The sequence below is a fragment of the Pinus tabuliformis genome, chromosome J, assembly GCF_031772625.1.
Source record: "Pinus tabuliformis cultivar Carrire ecotype Pingquan chromosome J, CPIR1, whole genome shotgun sequence".
In the NCBI taxonomy this organism is placed as follows: domain Eukaryota; kingdom Viridiplantae; phylum Streptophyta; class Pinopsida; order Pinales; family Pinaceae; genus Pinus; species Pinus tabuliformis.
Window position 1 is genome coordinate 1,054,844,894 of NC_142295.1, and position 22,520 is coordinate 1,054,867,413.

At 34.7% G+C, this 22,520-nt stretch overlaps 1 protein-coding gene across 1 annotated transcript; it reads right to left on the reverse strand.

Annotated features, from left to right (window-relative positions):
* Window positions 1–9,292: 9,292 nt before the first annotated feature.
* On the reverse strand, window positions 9,293–9,961 carry LOC149230568 (metallothionein-like protein EMB30). Its single transcript, XM_089376081.1, has 3 exons — window positions 9,808–9,961; window positions 9,604–9,657; window positions 9,293–9,510 (listed from the first exon to the last, which is right to left on the reverse strand). Exons 1-3 carry the CDS (start codon window positions 9,855–9,857, stop codon window positions 9,429–9,431), a joined length of 186 nt encoding a protein of 61 aa, XP_089232207.1. The 5' UTR covers window positions 9,858–9,961; the 3' UTR covers window positions 9,293–9,428.
* Window positions 9,962–22,520: the final 12,559 nt, after the last annotated feature.

The window sequence follows — 22,520 nt, forward strand, 5'->3', positions numbered from 1 at the left end:
TCCGATTCTACATAGATCTGGATCCTGATCGCATGCACTCGAGGGCTTACGATCTGCCTCCAGAGCCTGTGATCTCAAACTGATGTCTAGGGAGTCGTAGAGGCTAATATCCCGCATAAATTTTCACCTTGAACACCCAAGATTTCCATAGCTTCGCTAGGATTGCGCAGAGAGGGCCGCCAAAAAAAGAATTAGATAAATAAAATGCAATTCACAAATATAAGTTTTCATATCTTATTTTCAAATAATATATATTATTTATATGAATATCCTTCTCTTCCCTTCATAAATATCTAATACCACAAAATAAAGATCACATAAACTAATAATCATTGAAAATAAGCTAGACTTATAACAAAAGATTTTATTTTCCTAACCAATGTAAATTAAATTTAATAATTTTTTAAATTATAATTAAAGTTTTACTATAATTCATTTTAATTAAATTAAATTTAATATCTTTTGAATTATAATTAAGGTTTTATTATAATTCATGGTAATTAAGCTACTTTGAATAAAGAGAAAATTTAATATTAATAAAAGATTAAATTAAAAATAATAAATATAATTATATAAATAAAATGCAATTCACAAATATAAGTTTTCCTATCTTATTTTCAAATAATATATATTATTTATATGAATATCTTTCTCTTCCCTTCATAAATATCTAATACCACATATATTATTTATATGAATATCCTTCTCTTCCCTTCATAAATATCTAATACCACAAAATAAAAATCACATAAGCTAATAATCATTGAAAATAAGCTAGACTTATAACAGAAGATTTTATTTTCCTAACCAATGTAAATTAAATTTAATAATTTTTTGAATTATAATTAAAGTTTTACTATAATTCATTTTAATTAAGTTAAATTTAATATCTTTTGAATTATAATTAAGGTTTTATTATAATTCATAGTAACTAAGCTACTTTGCGTAAAGAGATAATTTAATATTAATAAAAGATTAAATTAAAAATAATAAATATAACGTTTAGGGTTTTAGAGAAGACAATGTAATAAAGTATTTTATTTAGGTATTGAATGGTGTAAAGGTGTCTACTTCAAAATTATGTGGGCAAAAATTTAGCTATATTAGCTGGTGTGGTTTAAGCTAGGTACTATTCTCATGTGATTTTAATGACTTAGATGCCTATTACTCAAACTACAGATTAGACATACCAATCATTTCAAAGCTCACATTACCTAACAAATAAAAAAAAATCAATTAATATAATATATATTTTTCCAACATTATCTAAAAACATTATCCAGGTGGAAATGGCGACGTTTGAATACTCCAGTTGTGATATCAAATCAGATGACAAAGTTTTATTGTAGATGATATTCCCTGTCTTTATCTTTCACTTACCCTTATAATCACCTTAAAAGTAATATCAACCGGATTTGTTTTATTTGTCGGATCACGACCTTCTCCTTTTATTTGTCTCCAAATAAAAAGATCTACTTATCCTTTTTTTTCGTATTACACCGTGCAGGGATAACTATACCAGAAAAATGGTATACTCTTATATCCATTCAGAAATTTTGATATCTTAGGCTTTTTCTTCCCTTTTTTTTCTTAATTACAGCATTTTGTATTAATTATTTTTCCGCATTATAAAATATTGATGTTATGAATATATATGATTAAATTATAATTATATTTTAATATTTAATTTTTTTCCGTGAGATTAAGTGTTTGTAAATATTATAGGACTTCTTTTCAATAAATTAATTATTGATAATCAGATAAAACACTAGATAGATATTAGATATTTGCATTTAAATCCATAAATAACCTAATATATAATTTTTAGATATTTATACTAATAAATAATATTAATTACATAAATTTTATATAATATTAAAAAATAAAAATTTAAAGTATATCTAAAATATGTAAAATTCAAATTATATATAATATTAGTGGGTTTGTAGAGGCATCTTTATTGCACATTTTTGGAATGTCTTGTGATCTTAACAACAACGTCTAGTGAGAAGTTAATTGGCTGACTTTTCATTTGACCATAAAATTTTGGGATATTCTCGTTATTTGCAATCAACATAAGTTAAGGAGGCCTAGAGCAGGCCTGGAATTTGACGTCCTGTGGGACTTATTTCGTGTTCCAAAACGTATTTGACGGGCATTGAAAAAATTCCACGTGTGTTATACACTTATAATCTGTCAAAATGACGTTTAATTTCAAATTTCAACTATCAAAATTGATAATACCTCTACAAACAAACATAATGCCTAGAATTATGAATGGACTGAACCGGTACATAAAAGAGTTTGTAATGCCTAGAATTATGAATGGATTGAACCGGTCAAGAAGAGAGTTCAAACTTAGTGGCGTACGGTTTTGGTTTGGAAAGAAAAGGGAAAAGAGATATAATTTAATTTTACGATGATTGAAGACTTTATCTATTGAATATTTATAGAACAAAATATATAAACTCATAACTGGTTAATATTTAGACATATTTATTAAATATTTAAAATTAAAATTTATATAAACTCATATATCATTTCATTTTTATTATAAAATATATATATTCTTTTATTTTTATAAAAAATATATGTAATTTTATATATTAAATAGTTATAAAGTAAATCAATTATTAATTTTTCTATATTGAATATCCAAATCACCACCCTCTCATGTCTACCTTTGCTTTCTATATTAGAGAAAAGATTATTTAACCTTTGCTTTCAATATTAGAGAAAAGATTATTTAACCTTCATGGACTCCTGCAACATTGTTGTTGTGCTTCCCTATTGTTCTCCTATTCACCTTTTCTTTGTTTAAAGCAAATTTTTCAAAATTAGCCTGTCTATATCAGAGAAAAGATTATTTAACCTTCATGGACTCATGCAACATTGTTGTTGTCCTCCCCTATTGTTCTCCTATTTACCTTTCCTTTGTTTAAAGCAAAATTTTCACAATTAGTGTGTTTAACATAACCATTTTATTTAGCTTTTCACAAGGCTTCTTGTTGAACTAAGCCTTGATTTGTTTAGCTAATTTAGGAAAAAACAAGGTACTATGGGAAGGAGATTAATGAATTTTGAAATGTAAAAAGTAGTTGAAAAAGAGTTTTTGATAAGGGGAGGTTGATATTCATAAATTTTCTTAAAACGTGGAGATTAAAACCCGGAGATTAATGAAGGTTGAAATGAAAAAAGTAGTTGAAAGATAGTTTTTTGATAAAGAGAGGTTGACACTCACAAATTTGCTTAAAACCTAAAATGAGAGGCATGAAAAATAAGGTTGAAATGCGAAAAGTAGCTGAAAGAGAATTTTTGATAAAGAGAAGTCGACACTTACAAATTTGCTTAAAACATAAAATGAAAGGCCTGAAAAATACTAAAACATCATCAAATTTTCATTTGAAGGGCAGCAAGAATTTGAAATTCCAGGCCTCGCCTAGAGTATGCCTTAAAACTATTTTTCTTTGGCTAAGAGCTCATTTTTCTTGGATGTAAGGAAACAAGTTAAGGCCTTGGCATCCACCAACAATTCCAATTTGTATGGTTTTCCTCGAATAACAATGATGAGTCAACCTGCATTCTCAATGTCCTCACTACTAGTCTCACAGGTGAGTTATGATAAGTTTTACCACTATATATATATATATATAACATTAACATTTATATTAATAACACATTTAAAATTTTATAATAATCATATTTAAACCATATTTAAAAGGATATATAGCATTAACATATATATTAATAACACATTTAAAATTTTATAATAATCATAATTAAACCATATTAAAAGAATCTAAATCGGTTTAATTATATATATTATTGATAAAATAAATAAAAATATGCATTAATAGACATGTCTATTTTGAAATAGGAATTTTACAGTTTTAATTACGCCTATAGGTGTGTTTATTTTGGAATAGAACTTCCAAAATTATAATTTAATTGTCAATAATTATTAGGTGGATAGTAGATATTTAACCTCGGTAGAATATTTTAGAATATTCATAGTAGTGTACACAAATCAAGGGTTGAGATTTATCTCCAAAGTGGTTATACCATTTTTCATTTTTAATTAAATTGATTAATTAAAAAAGAACCTCCATAATTAAGATTTTAGTTCAATTTATTTTGAAATGTTTATATGTTTGACAGTTATATTAATTATTTTTATAATTACAAGTAATAATAAAATAATAATAATAATTTCAAATAAGCGGTGGCACAAGGGGGGGTGGGATTTTAATAAATCCTGATGAATATATCATATTCAAGTTCGCTTGGGGTTTGGGACAAAGATCAAACAACTTAGCAAAGTTGTACGACCTCTTCATGTGACTTCAGTTGGTCAAGGAGCTCAACATCTCTTTTATTGTCATTATAGGAGCCTCTTTCATCTTAATCCACTATCTACTCTTGGGATCCCTTCCTAAGAACAACCTTCTTATGGCCCTCCTTCATAGAATGAACCGCATACTAGAAACTATCCCTTTCAAATTCTTTTTCCATATCCTTCGTGGCCAAAACAAGGAGGCAGATGCCCAACCAAATTTAGCTTGTCATTTGCAAGAAGGGAAATGTGAGGTAAATAGCTCAATAAGCTAGAGTGCAATTCCATGAATTCTTTTTTATAAATTCTATATCCACTCCCTCTCATATGGAAAGGATGAATAGGTCTTGCTAGGAACAAGGTGGAAAAGTCATATTACATAACCAAATTTGTCGCGTACCTCAATAAGTATATGAACATGGATAATTAGGAAGACAAAATCAAATTGAATGAACTTTGTAGTCCTCAAGTGAGGAGCCTGTGAATCTGCCACAATGCTAGATTTCTCATTGAATTAACAAATTAAACAATACATGTCTTATACATATACATTTAGTTAGGGAGATGAAACAACCTCCTATAAAATAGGATCTAATTCCTAATTACAACAAAAATCCAAACAACCTAACTATTTGTTTCTCCATAATTTTCAAGCTCCCCCCTTAATGGAGAAAGGATTGAATTCCACACCTAACATCTCCCTAAACAATTCAAAGTTTATCCTCCCAAGGGGATTTGTGAAAATATCAACAGCATTTTCATAAGTATTACAATATTCAAGAAAAAAATATTTAGATTGTATCTTCTCTCTAATAAAATTAAACTAAGGATCAACATGCTTTGTCCTTGCATGTACGATTGGATTATTTTCCAACTTGATCGAGCTCTTCTTGTCACATTTGATCACTATAGCCTTCTTTTGTTATTCTCCAATATAAGAACTCACCTCAACCAAACAACTTCACAGGTTGTCGCACATAAATATTTATACTCTTCCTCTATAGATGACAAAGATAAAGTAGATTGGTTCATGCCGCTCCATGAAACAATCCCGGATCCAATATTGAATGCATAACCTATAGTAGATCTTCTATCATTTGGATTACCATCCCAATCTGAATCCGAGTAATCTTTCAGCTCAACATCAAATGAATAAGTATACTTATGACTAAAATCAATTATTCCTTTAAGATACATGAGGGCTCCTTTTACTTATTTCCAATGTCTTTCTAGAGGTATCGCCAGAAATTGACTTAACACACTAACAAAGTTGAGATTATGCTATGTCAGGTCTGATGGTAGTAAGATAATTCAAACTTCCTACTAGTTGTGTATACAATAGATCATTTACCTCCTTTGAGCCACCATCAAAATGCAGTTTAACATTCTGATGCATTGGAACAAAAGAGGTTTTGCACTCATCCATTTTAAACCTTTTAAGGACTTCTCTGACATACTTACCATGAGTAACAAAAGTATGGCTAGCATCTCTCCAAAATTCAAGACCTAGATAGTAATGTAACTCACCAAGATCCGATCATCTCAAATACTTGTGACATCTGCTCCTTAATTCCATCAATTAACTTGATTGAATTTCCTATAATAATTAGGTCATCAACATACAAATAAAATAGTGCTACATGCCAATTTACATCAAATTTGGTGTACATATTTAGATCTCTTTGACTCCTCATAAAACCCTACTGAAGAAAGAAGGAATCTATCTTTTCATACCATGACCTAGGTTCCTGCTTTAGCCCATACAAGGATTTCTTTAATCTGCAAACTAAATGTTCTTGCCCCTTTTTTACAAACCCTTCAAGTTATGTCAAATACACCTCCTCCTTTAAATCACCATTCAGAAAAGAAGATTTTACATCTAACTAGTGCAAATTCCAATGGTACTTTGTAGCTAATGCAATTAATAATCTAATAGTATTTAGTTTAGCTACAGGTGAAAATGTTTTTGCATAATCAATGCCCTCCTTTTGTGAGTACCCTTTTACCACAAATCTAGCTTTATATTTATCTATACTGCCATCTGCTTTAAATTTGGGTTTGTACAACCATTTACCTCCAATGGGCACTTTATCTTTAGGATGTTCAGTCAATTCCTAGGTTTTAATTTTAATTATAGATTCATATTCTTCCTCCATATATTTTCTCCACTCTCCATGTTCATTAACTTCATCAAAACTCATGTGTTCTATGACATTCAAAACACTAGTCATGAGGGCATAGTCCTTATACCTTTCCGGTAGTCGAATTTGTCGAGTAGATCTCCTTCTCACTTCATTGTTTTCACCTCTGTTCTCTGAAAATACTTCTCTAATTCTAGGTGGACTCTGACTGTTGGTGATGTCCATATCACTGAATTCTTCCCAAAGCTTTTTCTATTCATTGTCTTCTGCTTTTTCTTCTACTTTATTTTCTTCAACTTCAATAAGAATGTGTCATCTTTCATAGATGTTATCCTTGTTTCCTTCATCTCCCTACTCATGGAAAATTACACCTCTACTTGCAAACACTTTGTGAGTAGAGGGATCAAACATTTTATAAGTTTTAAATTATGAACATTATCCTACAAAAATGCATTTGATACCTTTAGCATCAAGCTTCTTTCTGTTCTCCTTTAATACGTGCAAATGCTTTACACCTAAATACATTTAGATGTTGAACTGCTAGTTTAAAACCATACAAGGCCTCAAATGGAGTGTTGAGATCAAGATACCTTGTTAGAATTCTATTGTTTAAATAAACAGCAATACTAATGGCTTTTTCCCGAAATAAATTGAGAGGTTCTTACCTTTGATCATACTCTATGCACACTCCACCAATGTCCTATTTTTCCTTTATGCAACACTGTTCTGCTGAAGAGTGTAGGGCACTGTAAATTGCTGCACTATTCCATGGTCCTTCGAGTACTTGACAAAGTTCCCCAATCTGTATTCTCCCCCTTGATCTGAACAAAGGATCTTTATAAACTTCCTTATTTTCTTCTCTACCATGTTTTTTAATTCTTTGAAATACTTAAAGAAATCACTCTCTTTTCTAAGGAAATACACCCAATTGTACCTTGTACAATCATCAATAAAAAATAAAAAATAATAGACACCTCCTAGGAATCGGGTCTGTATGGGTCCATAACATCAGAATGCAGAAGTTCTAATACATATCTTCTTCTCCTATCAAAATTATAAGGGAATTCATCTCTGTGAATTTTTCCTAATGCACAACCTTCACAAGCAACATATTCATTCTTTAACATAAGGAGTCCTTCAACCATACTTTGTTTTTATAGAAATAATAAATCATGATGATTAATGTGACCATACCTCCAATGCCAAAGACTTTTTGTTGACATAGTTGTAGAATTCAGTGCTTGATGACTTTTGTTGGTGACATCAAGCTTGTACATGCCTCCAACTTTGACTATTGAAGCAACAATTTTATAGTGATCTAACAAATATTTCACCATGCAATGTGTTTTGAAGAATTCAACCTTCAGATTATGATGTGTAATTAAAGACAAAGATCAAATTTTCTTGATCCTAGGCACATACATAACATTATGAATATGCCTGGCATTTCCTTTTGGAAAAGTTACATGAATATCCATACATCCTTTAATTTGACTTGGGCGATGGTCTCCAAGATAAATATTAGCACCATTGCATACCTCCTTGAAATTCTCATACCAACTTCTGTTACATGTCATATGAATCGAAGCTTCAAAGACCAAAATCCATGTATTTGCATCATCCATTTTAGCATTAGAAAAAAACATCTTGAGATTTTTGAGATCAAAATTCAGGGCTTTCCCTACAAAATGTCCTAACCAATTAAGCTACTTTGAGTAAAGAGAAAATTTAATATTAATAAAAGACCAAATTAAAAATAATAAATATAATGCTTAGGGGTTTAGAGAAGGGTGGTGTAAAGGTGGCCATTTCAAAATTATGTCGGTAAAAATCCAGCCACATTAAGGGTTGGTGTGGCCTAAACTAGGTGTGATTCCTATGTGATTTTGATGACTTAATGACTTACATGCCCACTATTGAAAATACAAGTAAAACTACAAGTTAGACATATCAGTCATCTGAAAACTCACATTACCTAACAAATGAAAAAAACAATTAATATAATATTATTATATTTTTCAGAAAATTATATTTATTTTAGGGAAATATTATGTAAAAACATTATCGAGGGGGAAATCGCGACGTTTGAATATCTCCAGCTGTGATATCAAATCAGATAATAAAGTTTCATTGTAGATGATATTCCCTGTCTTCATCTTTCACTTACCCTTATAATCATTTTAAAAGTAAGATCAACCCGATTTGTTTTACTTGTCGGATCATGACCTTCTCCTTTTATTTGTCTCCAAATAAAAAGATCTACTTATCCTTTTCTTTCGTATCATACTGTGCAGAGATAACTATACAAGAAAAATGATATACTCTTATATCCATTCAGAAATTTTGATATCTTAGACATGAATATAATATTCAAAGTTTTTTAAGATTAAAAATGAAAAAAAGAAGAAGATTGGACTCACTTTACATGGAAGTGCTTTCAACCTGCCTGAAAGACCAATGATATTATTTTCATGTTTTAAATCCGAATATAAAACTGGGCGAGATTTAACAAATGTACGAAGATCAAACTTGACCATCTAATGAGCTCCAAATTATTATTGTCATCGTTTGTAAAGCCTCGTTGTGTACGTTACGAAAAGATACAAGTCATCGAACCCAATCAACAAATATGGTTACTATAACCTCTTATACACATATCATCACCACTTTGCTATTTTGCTGTCTGAATAAAAAGATGAAGAGCAAAACAATATCCTGTTATAAGTAAAGTCCTATCAAGCATTCAAACACATGAAATCAAAGAAATTTAAGCTGCAGAGCACAACATAACAATTAACATACCATGAACAATACAAGAGACTGAAAATCCCAAGTCTATTTAGATTAAGTGTTTATTTAGGAGTACAGATACAGTAGCCTCTATGGCCCTCCAAAACCATCCATTGCATCTGATGAAACATACAATACTATTATCGAAGAGACTATATATTGAATCAGGTGTGGCAGCTGCAAGTACCGCACTGGCAGTTGGGGCCGCACTTGCAGTCGTTCTCCATAGATACATCTGCAGCATCCCTGTTTACACCAAACCCAAATACATTCAATGATCATATCATTCTGAAACCATAGAAATGAAACTTATAACAACTTGTACACATAACGCGGTACCCCATCTCATAGCTGGTTTCCACAATACCGTCCATCTGGAATCCCTTCTTCTTGCTGTGCAACAAAACAATCCAAACATGGAACGCGCTTAGTCCTACCTAGACTCGAACTCATGACGAGCAGCATGAAATTGGAAAATAAAAGAGAGGAATTTGATAGGAAATGGGATGAAAACACTTGAGAAAAACAGAGTGGACAACATACGGGCATTGGGTTTTGTCAGCGCAGTCACAATTTGCGCAATCGCTCGACATGTTGGCAACAAAAATGACGAAGAAACAACAACACACTACTTTGCTAGGAACTTTCAAGTTCTCGGATACTGTCCTCGCTTCTGAATTTACGCGCAGACACTCATATATTTATATAGGGCAGGCCAGCACAGGAACGAAGAGGAGGTGAGTCACCGACAGGGAAAATGGAATCGTTCGTTGGGAAGAGTTGCAGGGACCCACCTCGAATGTGACGAATTCGGCCAGCGTCCTCTGAACGGAATAAAGTAGAGCGTGACGCATACATTTGAGCACGAAAGTACAAGGTACCGCGCAAAATGACGAATCTAACGCTATTATTTGGGCGGGGCCCGGGGGTTAAAGTTTCAACGTCTGAGTTTATGGCGCGCTTCTGCGAATCAAACATTATTGCGATGCGACATCACCGGCTAAGATTCAACGGGCTCCGTCACTCCAGTGTCCAGGCAAACGTTCAGTGGTTTCTGTAAAAAGAATAATGATGGCCTCAGCTTTTCTAAAGCGACTAGTGGACGACTGAAGCTGAAACAGGATCACGCTGCATGATGATGCGCAGAGTTAATGGTCCACATAAACCATGATTATAATCTCGATTATTTTCTGGGCTTATTTGTGAATTTTTTTTAAGACTACGCTATTATTTTACTCACAAAGTCGTGATTTCTTTATTTGGAATCACATTCACAGTAACCGTCACAATTCACAACTTTGAGGCAGAATCTATAGCGTCCTTATTCATCATTGAGCTTTTAAGTTTATTTTAGAGTCATTATCATGGGTGAAACATCAGAATTTTAGGTCAGGATTTTTATGTGGCCATGGGCGAAGTTTTCGGTAGAGTTACTTATTTAGAGCAAGGTGACTACATAGAATTAATAGAATAAACAAGGGAAGCTGCGAGGCAGCGAGTCTCTGCATGAAGTTAACATTTAAGGTCTAGGGCTAAAGATCTACTAGTTCTGCCAATCCTGTATAGTGAGTCCCTCTGAAGCCTAAGTAAAGGTACAGGGCTCTCAGCCAGCCAGGAAGACAAAACAAGTAAAGCCTGGACCAAGTTAAATACAGATTACAAAATTCAAAAGTTGGCGTATGCATCTGCAATCGATCGGTAAACTAACAATTAGGAAGAAGCATGCTGCTATTCTCAACCTTGATCACAGCGTTTGCATCAAGGGCATACCTTTATGTTCAGTACTGCTGTCTCCTGATGCAATTTGTGTTGAACTGGGTTCCAATAAGCTTTTTTGCAAAGCTTGATGCATTTACACTACTGGGCTCAAGGAACAGATGCAAGTGTAACAAGGGTACTTTTCAGAAAACATATAGAAATATTTCTTCTTCTTCAATAAATGTCAAGGCTGATCGGTGTTTTGATAAGACGTGTAAGTAGAGACTGCGTCAACTTCTTCTGAAACTCAGACAACAGGCAATGATTGTTGCAACATCTATTGAAGTTTTGGGCTTGCACCAGTTTTAGTAATACATAAATCGAGGGCTGTCGAATAATATAAAATGCACCAGTTATTTCAAAACAATGCACCAGTTTATGTTGCTAGCCCAAAATCACACAACTGCAATAGAAATAGTCACATGAGCAAGTTTCAGTAATACATAAATCGAGGGTTGTCGAATAATATAATATGCACCAGTTATTTCAAAACAATGCACCAGTTTATGTTGCTAGCCCAAAATCACACAACTGCAATAGAAATAGTCACATGAGCACTATATACCAAAGATCTGAACATTATTGAATAACTAACTTGCAGAGAATCATCATCAATTCAAGATACACCAGTTTATGTTGCTAGCCCAAAATCACACAACTGCAATAGAAATAGTCACATGAGCACTATATACCAAAGATCTGAACATTATTGAATAACTAACTTGCAGAGAATCATCATCAATTCAAGACACGAGTAACATGAAAACCACCGTGAAGCTTACATTTGACCTTGAAAATAAGCATTTCTTATGACAGACTGTAACATGTGAAGAATACAAGACAAGCACGAATGCTAACAATTAGGACATTAGTCCGGCATCCGAGCAGAGATGATAGAAGCATAAAAAATGCGAGTTGCACCACCATGGCAGACCTAAATGCATATTTGAAGCATCCGTCGTACACCTGTAACAGAGAAGGAAGCGGGGAAATAAGACAATGCGTAAAATAATGCAAAAGAGATGTTATTGTTTTTTTGGTTTCTTTTTTCTGTCTTTCGACTTTTACGATTTCAATAATCAGAAGAGCCATGAGAACAAGTGCTAAGAGAAACAATGTTGCGAGTTGAGTAAGTTGGCTTATGCTAATGGATTCCATGTTATGTGAAGCGGGAGATGTATGTGAATATCTAGGTGCAGAAGAGGCCAATTTATAAAAAAGTTCAACGTGTTTGTAAGCTGGTTTTAAGTGTGAATGGAGCTAAAATACTTGAAGCTCGGATGGAGCAGGGCAGTATTTAATGGTCAGCATAAAACGGAAAGCTTACGTTAAGTGAGCAATCGGTGCAATTAAGTGATCGATATGACATGGGGAGCAAATGGCATATGGAATGATGTATGTGGCGGCAGAAGTAAATGCGAAATTAGGTGATGTATCTGACATCGGGCAATCTTGGTGGTAGATTGGGTCCAAGCTATTCTAATAAACAATTGGCTAGACAGGAGGTCTATGTCAATATCTAGGTGCAGAAATAAGTGTATATACGGATTGATTTGGAATGGAGCTTAAATACTTGAAGATCAAATTGGAGCAGGCCAGTATGTAATGATGAGCATAAAACGAAAACCTTACGTTAAGTGAGCGATCGGTGCAATGAGGTGATCGATCTGATATGGGGAGCAAATGGCATATGGAATGATGGATGTGGCGGCAGTAGTAAATGCGAAATTAGGTGGCTGTGGCCAGTGTGCCCACAAGAAGAGCATCTTAACTAGCCAAATTTCTTGAAGATAGCCCCTTTGAGCCTGTTGCGGTAGATTAAATATGCTGCTGTTATAGAAGACAGTAAGGAAAAACATATGCCACAACTGTCTGAGACATTGTTATCATACAATTGAGTCGTACTTGAATGTTGACTCTCACCATAGAAAGTCTGTCAGGAAGTCTCTCTGTTTTGATCTTCATTTCTCAAGGGACCTTGCTATTGGTTTCGGTGTATATCTCTTATAGACTGCACAATGTTTATCCATTCATCAGTGATCACGTTGACATACAGACATTGTTCCTCTGCGACCTAGTAGGATTCTCTAAGATCCGCAAGGCATTGTTGAGCATTCTCTTTTTTATCTAGTGACAAGACACCATGGTTGAGAATTCACTGTTTAGTTTCAAGTCTAGGACACATAGTTGGAAGACTCATATATTTGCATAAAATACAGAGTAGTGATCTGTTATCCAGTGATCATAGAATACTTGATTCGACATTGATTTGCCCTGCCCTTCTCAGAAGCAGCTTTAGGAGCTTGCCTTCGTCTTTGTGTGCCATTGCCATGTATAGCTTCGATCTCAACACCTTTGTGTTCATTACAAAGGAAGGGTGGTCTATAGCTTATGCAATATATATGTAGTATTTGACGTATAGGTGAACACTGAATGTGGAACCATAATAGACAATGATTAACAGGTGAGGCTAGGTTTATGTTACCCTATTACCATTGACCTGTTGCTAGTAGTGATTTACGTATGAGAGTTGTGATCGAATACAGGAAACCCAGGAATATGCAACAACAGCAATGGTCTAAGCAATGGGAATAGCACTAATCTAATGCTTATCTGACTAATCAAGTATGGATATCACATTACTCACCACTCTTTATCCCGAATCAATAGAGATCATACGTAAGACGTATGGGTATAGAAGCTGTGTTTGAATCAACCAAGCTCGTGTATGTGCCTTATTTGAATGATATCACAACCTCTAAGCTCATATTGATGAGTAACAAGCCAATGTGTTTCATAGCTCAATGGGTACAGGTATGTCTAACACTCACTATGCTTATCTCCATAATGGAGCTGAATACCAACCTTATAAAGCTCTAAGCTAATATGGAAACATAGAATGTGTCTATACAGCAGCATATAGGATATAGACCTTTAATGCGTACCCGAAAAAGTGCACAACATGCATGTGTGCATCCTATGTTGTACAAAGGCCTAGGGTTACACAGACAGTAGGCAAAATAAGACGTTGTTGCAACCTGAAACATGTATGTTTTAATGGCCAGAGGTCTGTTTCACAACTTTTTAAACGTTGCCTTAGCTTCTATAAATGAAATGGGAATAGCTTCTTTCAATGGAATGAGAAGTGACTCAGTCAATTAGGCCTTTAATGCATACCTGGCAAATTGTACAGAAGATCGTGTGCATCGTACGTTAAGCAGAGGATAGGGTTGAATCCATGTGGAGAGACAGTTGCAACTTCAGCTCATGTTTATTGGCAAGCAATATTTCAATAGTTCCAAGTCTATTGAGCCATAAATAAATTGGAGCAATACTTCCAAGTCTATTGAACCTATATTAAAGAAATTAAAGCAATATATGGGCACTGTTGAATCGAAACAGTATCAAACCATAAACATATAACATATATTATCCTGCGTATTAATAGTTGAATAACCTGGTAAATAAGCCTGGTCATGTTTATTCACTCAGCTAAACGGCATTGAAGGGAGGTGGTATATTGGAAAGCAATTTAAATTCAAATCTTGCAATGGGTGTATCACCTGCAGCAATATTGAATGTTGGATAGCTGTAAGCATAGATACATAGATATAAGTAATTAAGGTTGTTAATTAGTTATGGTAAGATAGAGGACCATACTTTAACAGGTCGCCTGAATTCATCAGAAATCTTTGTTGGCGGAGTTTTCACTGATTCCACAATGTCCAGTGAACCAACAATCTGGTTTAGTATCAAAAAGTGCCAGGTGATTCGCTAGTATCTAAATTAATAGGAATGTATGTTTAAGCCAATATGGTGGTATTTGATAAAAAGCAGTCAGCATAGTCATTCAGATCAAACAATAGTAAAAAAAATGTTTCAAGTGGATATTAAGTCAATTCAACTGATACAAGAGTCCAAAATATTAGTAGCCTGCTTCATTTTCATTGAGTTGCCAATAGTTACAACAACATTTTCCAGTTGCAGGATCAGATCAATCTCTATTTTTACCTAGAAAAAAATGAACTATAGAGAGATGACTGATCCCTGATCAATGCATTGACATCTAATGAGTCCAAAGAGCAAGGAGATCCGCCTCCTAGATAGGAGGTCCACTTGAGAGTTCTGTTCCTTGAAGATGTGGCAGAAAGAAATCGAATTGAATCATTCTTTATAGCTTGGATTTGCGAGAGCCAGTGGGATAGTGAGGGGACAGTTTCACTGCAAAGAAAAACAAGAGAGTTTTGTGTAAGATTCAAATTCACATGTTATTAAAATAATTGAAAATTTGCAGTTCCTTACTGAAATTATTCACTCAATTGTCAATTAAGAGGAAAGTGTAGTAATACAAAGAGAATTAATTGCTTTACATGTTGCTTCTCAAGGCTGGAATGACCTTTTGTGCTTTTCAGGCATGCAGATATAAATTAGAACATCAAATTATGTACAACACAAAGGCAATCTATGTATCGATCAGCTAATAAGGAAAATTAATGCACTGACAGAAGTGAAGAGCGAACAGAACATACACAAAATCTAGACGCATATACAGAGGAACCCACAAGTCCATACCCAGACCGATGTAGAGAGATCTGAACGTATTTCTATTTCCAGAACACAATATTTTGCGATATTTTAAAGAAAGTTCAGACACTGGTTTCAATTTCTAGTTAACAAGAATCGGAGTGTTGAGAACAACCTTATGCATACATGGACAATAGAAACACAAAAAAGAATAAATGCTCCTTGCTTACCTGCTGAGAAGCATCGCTTGGCTCATGTTCTAGATCCTGTAATTTTTTTCTCTTTTTCCAAAAAAACCTTGTCTTCCTCAACAAAAAGAGGCTTTACTCTTCCCAAATCCATTTTTCAGAGGCAGAAACACGCCCACCAACACTCAGTTGCATAAAAGACTTTTGTTCTCTAATATTCTTTGCCGAGGAGAAGAAACCAGCATGGCATCCACCAAGTAGGAACAAAGAATGTGGAAGATGAACTGGACAGTCGAACATAACATACACAAAATCTAGACGCATATACAGAGGAACCCACTCAGCATACCCAGACCGATGTAGAGAGATCTGAACATATTTCTATTTCCAGAACACAATATTCTGCATTCTCACCAGTATATGAAAATGGCATGACAAACTCCTGCCGTTAAACAATAAGGAGCTTTCTTTCTTTTCATTCCAGCAGAAAATAAATGCCCAAAGGAAGAATAACTACAGGTATAACAGTAGCATGAAGATGGTAATCCGAACCATCAAAACATTCATCAGAGTTGTTTATTTTCAGCCCAACAGAAACTAAAATGCCCAGAAGAAGAGTTCTTATGTTCAAATAATAATAAAGACAGATATAACAATACCATGAAGATGGTATTCCAAGCTTCCACCAAATATGAACTCGTAGACCAGAGAAAGTCACATCCTACAAAGGATAAAATGTGTCAATCTGTACGGACAATGACATCCGAACTATCCAACAGAAAGCTGCTGTGTACATGGAAATCTCGTAAACTGTATGTAACGTCGGCAACGTCTTCGAGATATTTTTCATACGTCAGTCCTGTTAAGGATGGACAAAGTTCAAGCAGCAAACTTTCCTTTAGGATGCACTTGTATTGAACATTTGCCTCTGTTTGGATAATGCAATTCAATTGCAAACTGCGTCGATATGTCGTTAGCTGTTTGCATGTGGAACAATTAAGTTGGTCCATGATAACTGTTCCAAATGTATCGGCGGGCAGAGAGCAATTGTTACAGATTATAACAAAGGGTTCTGCATGTATGTTTGCTATAGTCAGCATCCCTTTAACCTGGTCCATGTTTCAGTACAAGCCTAGCGTTAGATATTGTAATAAAAATGCTAAGAGGATGTTAAATGAACGAGCGTAATTTAGGAGAACAGGAAATAAAGATTTATAATATATATTTTGTGGAGTATGAAAGAACCTTTGTTGTTGAGGCAGGTAGTTTTCTCAGGTCTGCAAGTACCCTGTGTGAAGTGACGGCTGTAATGAATGTGGATCTGCAAGTGCGTAATGACCCACGTTCTTTGCCTCGGGCAAGATTTCGAAACAACATCATTGGTGCTTCTTGTTTCGAAATTTGTTGTTGGATGGATTTGAAAATTGGTTGAAATGTACTAAAAAGATGCACCTGCGTTGCAAAATGTACTAGTGTTAAATGTAATTGCTTTTAAGTAAATGGTTACTTAAAATGTATAGATGATTTAAATGTTAAAAAGAATAAATGGTTGAATTTGTATATACCATGGCTTTGTCTTTTTGAGTTGGGCCGTCCTTGATAGTGAGGACATGTTGACCAGCTATTTCTTTTGCTGTTGTTACAAGGCCGGCTACTGTGCCGATTGCAAACGCAACTGTTGTGCTGGTGAGCTGGTTAATAGTCGTCGTGGGAACAAATCTGTATTCCGTACAGATAGGTGAAATTGCTTCCAAGATGCTCTTCCCATGCAAAACAAGTATGCACGGACAGTCTCCATGGTCGTAAACTGTCTTCGGAGAGACCTTGAAATCTGTAATACAGATTGCCTGGCCCACTACAAGTTTCGCTTCAGTAGCAGCAATCAGGCTGTGTGGCACATTTAGCGTGATTGTCATATTCCCTCTGCTGTCCACTAGGTCAGCACGTAACAATTCAATTCCATGGACTTCGTCGACCAGTGTTTTGTATATTACTAGAATCTGGCCGTGAAAAGTTGTTCCCATTTTCAGCCCTTTCAACTCCTGTATTGTGATTGTTCTGCATAGTTGATGCCTAGCTGCTATCTCAGATGTACTTTCCTGTTTCTGCCTGTAGAACAATATTAAAGAATCTGAATTAACATTATGTTTGTACTGCAAAACTTGATGTACTTTCCTGTTTCTGCCTGTAGAACAATATTGAAGAATCTGAATTAACATTATGTTTGTACTACAAAACTTGTAAGAATAGATTTGAAGGTTTTTTAGTTACTTTTTAGTAGTTTTTGAGACGTCACAAGTCTCTGAGAGGGAGCATGTCTCTGGAGCAGGTACTTCTTCGTGTTGTCTTTTCATATTAATTATCTGTTTATCAGTCTCTGATCTGAAAGGCAGCAAGGCTCTGGAGGAGTTACTTCTTCGTGCTGTGTTTTCTTATTAGTTATCTGTACAACACGAGTACAAGCTATTAGGTCTACAAGCAAAACTTGTTCCATGTAATAATAAATATGTACTCTATTAGGTCTACAAGCAAAATGTGTTCCATGTAATAATAAATCTGTGCATAACGTTATTCTATGTGTCGTTACATACCTAGATCAGTTAACGCAGAGTGTTGCAAGGGAGCTACAAGAAATAGACTTTTAGTATGGCCATTGGAGATTGATATTGCTCGGATAACACAACATTTGTTTGAACAGAGTGTTGCAAGCGAGCTACAAGAAATAGACTTTTAGTATGGCCATTGGAGATTGATATTGCTCGGATAACACGGCATTTGTTTGAACAGGGAAATATGAAGTTTGCTTGAATATGAAGTTTAGCAAATTGTAGAGAAACTTGTGTATCAATGCTACTTTGATTTTGCTATACGCTAAAATTGATTTGTTCCAAGGGTCGTTAGAGCTGTAGTAGCGCATAGAATATGCTGTGATCAGACCAATAAGCCCATGTTACATTTATTTCACACTGTTTCATAGGCAAAGTTGTCCAGATATGGTCTATTACTGTGTTTCGGTGCGGAGATAGTTTGCTTGTTATTTCATGTAAGTTTTCCATTTCCATAAATTGTACAAAGAGTTTGCTACGGGCTGTTTCTTGTTGTATGTCAATGTTGAAATCACCAACAACTAAAAAAACACAGTCAGTATATGTAGTTTGCGATTTTGCTTCCTGAATTATTTGCATTATCATGGATACTTGTTCAAATGGTGCTGCATAAATGTTCATTAAACAAATTGGTCATTGGAAGTACATGTCAATTAGGGTAAGCTCTGTTTTGTTCTTGCAAAAAGTCTTTGTTGCTCTAATAGGTATTTTTTTGTTTATGCAAGTAAGAACTCCATGTGTAGAATGTGCAGCCGCAAAATTGAATGATAAGAATTCTTTGACTACTGGTGGAGTGTACAAATGAGTTTCTTGAAAACATAGAATCATGTTGTCCATTAAGTCATTGTGATGAATCACGTCACTAAGATGTGCACGTAGACTACGTGTGTTCAGGCTTGCAATCGATAAAACATCCTTGTTAACAGATTTCTTCTTTGCGAATTCTAGTTTCCATGCACCAATTGTTTCTAGCCGTGCCATCTCATTGATTATTTTGTTTTTGACATGGAAGTTTTGTTGTGTCAATTTGTTAATCAAGTATAGTGAGTCAATAGTTCGAACACGTGATAATGCAGTGTAGACTAGACCATGTTTTGTGACACCAGTTGGGTCAAATGCAAGTTGATCCAATGTCAACCCTTGTGTTCGGTGTATTGTCCGCGCACAGGCTAATTGGATTGGAAATTGTTTTCGAATTGTAATTTGTAATTTGTTACGAGACATTGCTAGCGATTTTGCAATTCGAAAGATTGGTGTCCAATTTGGCAATATATTTATGTCGTATAGTTGTTTGAAGTTGCTTCTTTGTTGTTTCCCAATTTCTGGGTCTGAAAATTCTATCCAGACAATGTCAGGCCTGTTGTCATTAGATGAATAGGATTTGAAAATCCCTTCAGCACCATTAACTAATCCATCGTTTGTATTGTAATTTCCTGCATATAGTTCAACTAACATGTTCTGTTTAACTGTAATTGTTGATGGCAGTGCAATTGTTTTATCAAAAGCAAAATAACTCGACCCAGGAAGCTCGTAGTTGTCAATTGCAACGAGCATTATTTGTTCCCCCTTTGTTAGGGAAAGCATTTTCACATTGTGAATATGGACATCTTTGTTGCGATAGAAAATGTGTGGGAAAATTGGGCTTGAAGGTGGGATCCTATAGCAGTTATTGTTTACATAAGCAATATCTTCATCTGTTTGCATGTTTAATCTCATCCTATTTAGTACATCAATGAACAATGGGTCTTTTTGGCGCATGGCTGTGTGCAGTTGATAACATTTTATTTTCTCTGGCCAGAAGTCATATGGAATTGTGTTTTTGTTGATTTTTGGGTTTTCAAAGATCAGGGAGTCTCTGACTGGGTTTGCCTGGTAAAGATCGCCGGAGAATATCGTGTCAACATTACCAAAGTATGAAGTTGGTGTGTGTAAGATTTGTCGCAGGCGCTTATCAATTTGATATAGTGTTGTTGCACCAACGAGCGATGCCTCATCTATGAGGAGTACACACAATTGTTGGAAATGCTTTGATAATGTGTCCAATTTTTCATTGTTTAGTGAGGGGCAATCTGCTTTGTTAAAGGGCAAATAGAATGCAGAATGCAATGTCACACCACCAGCATTGAAGGCAGCTTTGCCCGTGTATGCAGCGATTATTCCTATTAGTTGTGATGGGTTATAAGGCAATGCCACATTGTGTATGCGTACTAAGGATTGGAAGATTGCCTTGGCTGTGTGTGTCTTGCCTGTTCCTGCACCTCCTGTTAATAACAGGTAGATTAGCTCATCTGGTCTGTACAATTTCCTTGTTATAACATCAGTAACTATGCTTGCTTGTTCTGTGTTTAATTATCGCATTAATTCATAGTACTCTACGTCTTCAAGTATACGTGGTTGTTTCACGATTTCATATGGCCTTGTAGATGGTAGAGCAAACTTCTTGCTATCTTGCAAATGTCCCAAGTCATTTTGGAAGTCGTAGTTTTCATATTTGTCATCTATCGATTTGTTAAATGTTATAGTTTCTGTTTCATTTGATTTCAAACTATCTATGTCAAATATTTCTCCAGTTTCTGTTTCTACTGTGTGCATTGCGTCATCTATGTCACCCCATGTAGTTGTTGTAGCAAATTTGAACTTCTGTTCATTTTGCTTGACTATTTCTTCGACCGCAACATATGCAGCTTGCCAACTTGTGTGATGTTGCTTAATTGCAGTTTCACTTCCTCGATAAGGATAGTATAACATTAATTGCTCTCTACAGTGATTTTCAATGTCCTTGTATTTGTTATATCTAACAGATCGAATGACACATGGTCTACTTGATTTTCTGCGTTCTTGTCCTTTCTTTGTATAACTAGATGCAAATTCTGCTAAGCATACATGTTCAATAGCGGTAGGTCGGAGAGCATAGTAGTCAGTAATTGATGGGCACATTATGTCTTCTGAGTCATCTGCTTCCTTCTGCAGGTCTTTTTGTCTTTTAAGAACAAATGCATGATCATTGACAGGAGATGTGTTAATAAATACACATTTCCGTGAACTAGAGTTTAGTGGGAGCGATAACACAATATGCACTGCTTGTTGTGCAGACATTTGTTGCAAGTTGACCAAAGCTTTCCCTAAAGAACTAATGGTATCTAGGATATCAGATTTTGTTTTCACATGATTGTCGCGTATGTTTTTAAATGTTCTTGTGAGTGTTTTATCTTCTTTTGTCATATAAGAACTGCAATACATTGCAGCTGCATATGAATCAAGTACAAATTGGGAATCAGTGTTTGCAATCCAAATTCCTGGAATATGTTTTGCGAAGTTGTTTGTCCAGGTGTCAACTGGGTTCCTTTGCAATAAGAGTGTTGTTCGATTTAGTGTACATTGGATAGCATGTATGTATTCATTGTGTACTAGTCCAAGGTTGGCTAAAAAGCTATCAAATGTATCATTCTCATTGTATCTTGTGTTGTTTATTGCTTCGAAGATTAGCTTTGCATGTTCTTTTGTTTTATCACTATCGAATTCAAGAGGCTCAAGTATTTTTGTTACTTTCATTGGTGGTATTGGGAAATTAAATCTGCAATTAGAATTTGCACGCTTCCTACAACTTTTTGTGTGACAATGGTGTTGTAGAACTCTAAGTTCACTTGCAAGTAACAGTGAATTAGTTGACAAGTAATTGTCAACGGATTCTTCGACTTCAATATTTGTATTTTGACCATAGATTGGTGCAGATTTTATCCATAGTAAGCCATGTTCATGTTTACTGCCCCGGTTTTGGAATTCAGTTACATAGAAGTGGTCAGTGAGCTCTCCATAATACTTGTGATCATGAGATATCAATTGATGTAATGCATCCCTCCTAGATCTATAGTAACGTACACAAGTAACAGGGTCGTTTCTTATTAATGAGCTAGCTTCATTTTCATCAAGTTCACCTGTATTTGGTCTTCTAGTGTTTTGTTTTATGTGTCTCAATGCATGCATTAAAGGATCCCAAAGATGCTCCGCACTGCTAAAGGAAACAAAGAAAGTGGGCGGCCCTAGTTGTCGTATCATTGCATAGAGTTTGTTCCGTATTTGCTGGTGGTAGTCAGGTGAGGTACGAATTGTTTTTAGGTCCATGTACCCAATGTCAGAATTTAAAATACGATCTAGGTTTGGTTTTGACTTAACGTCTTTT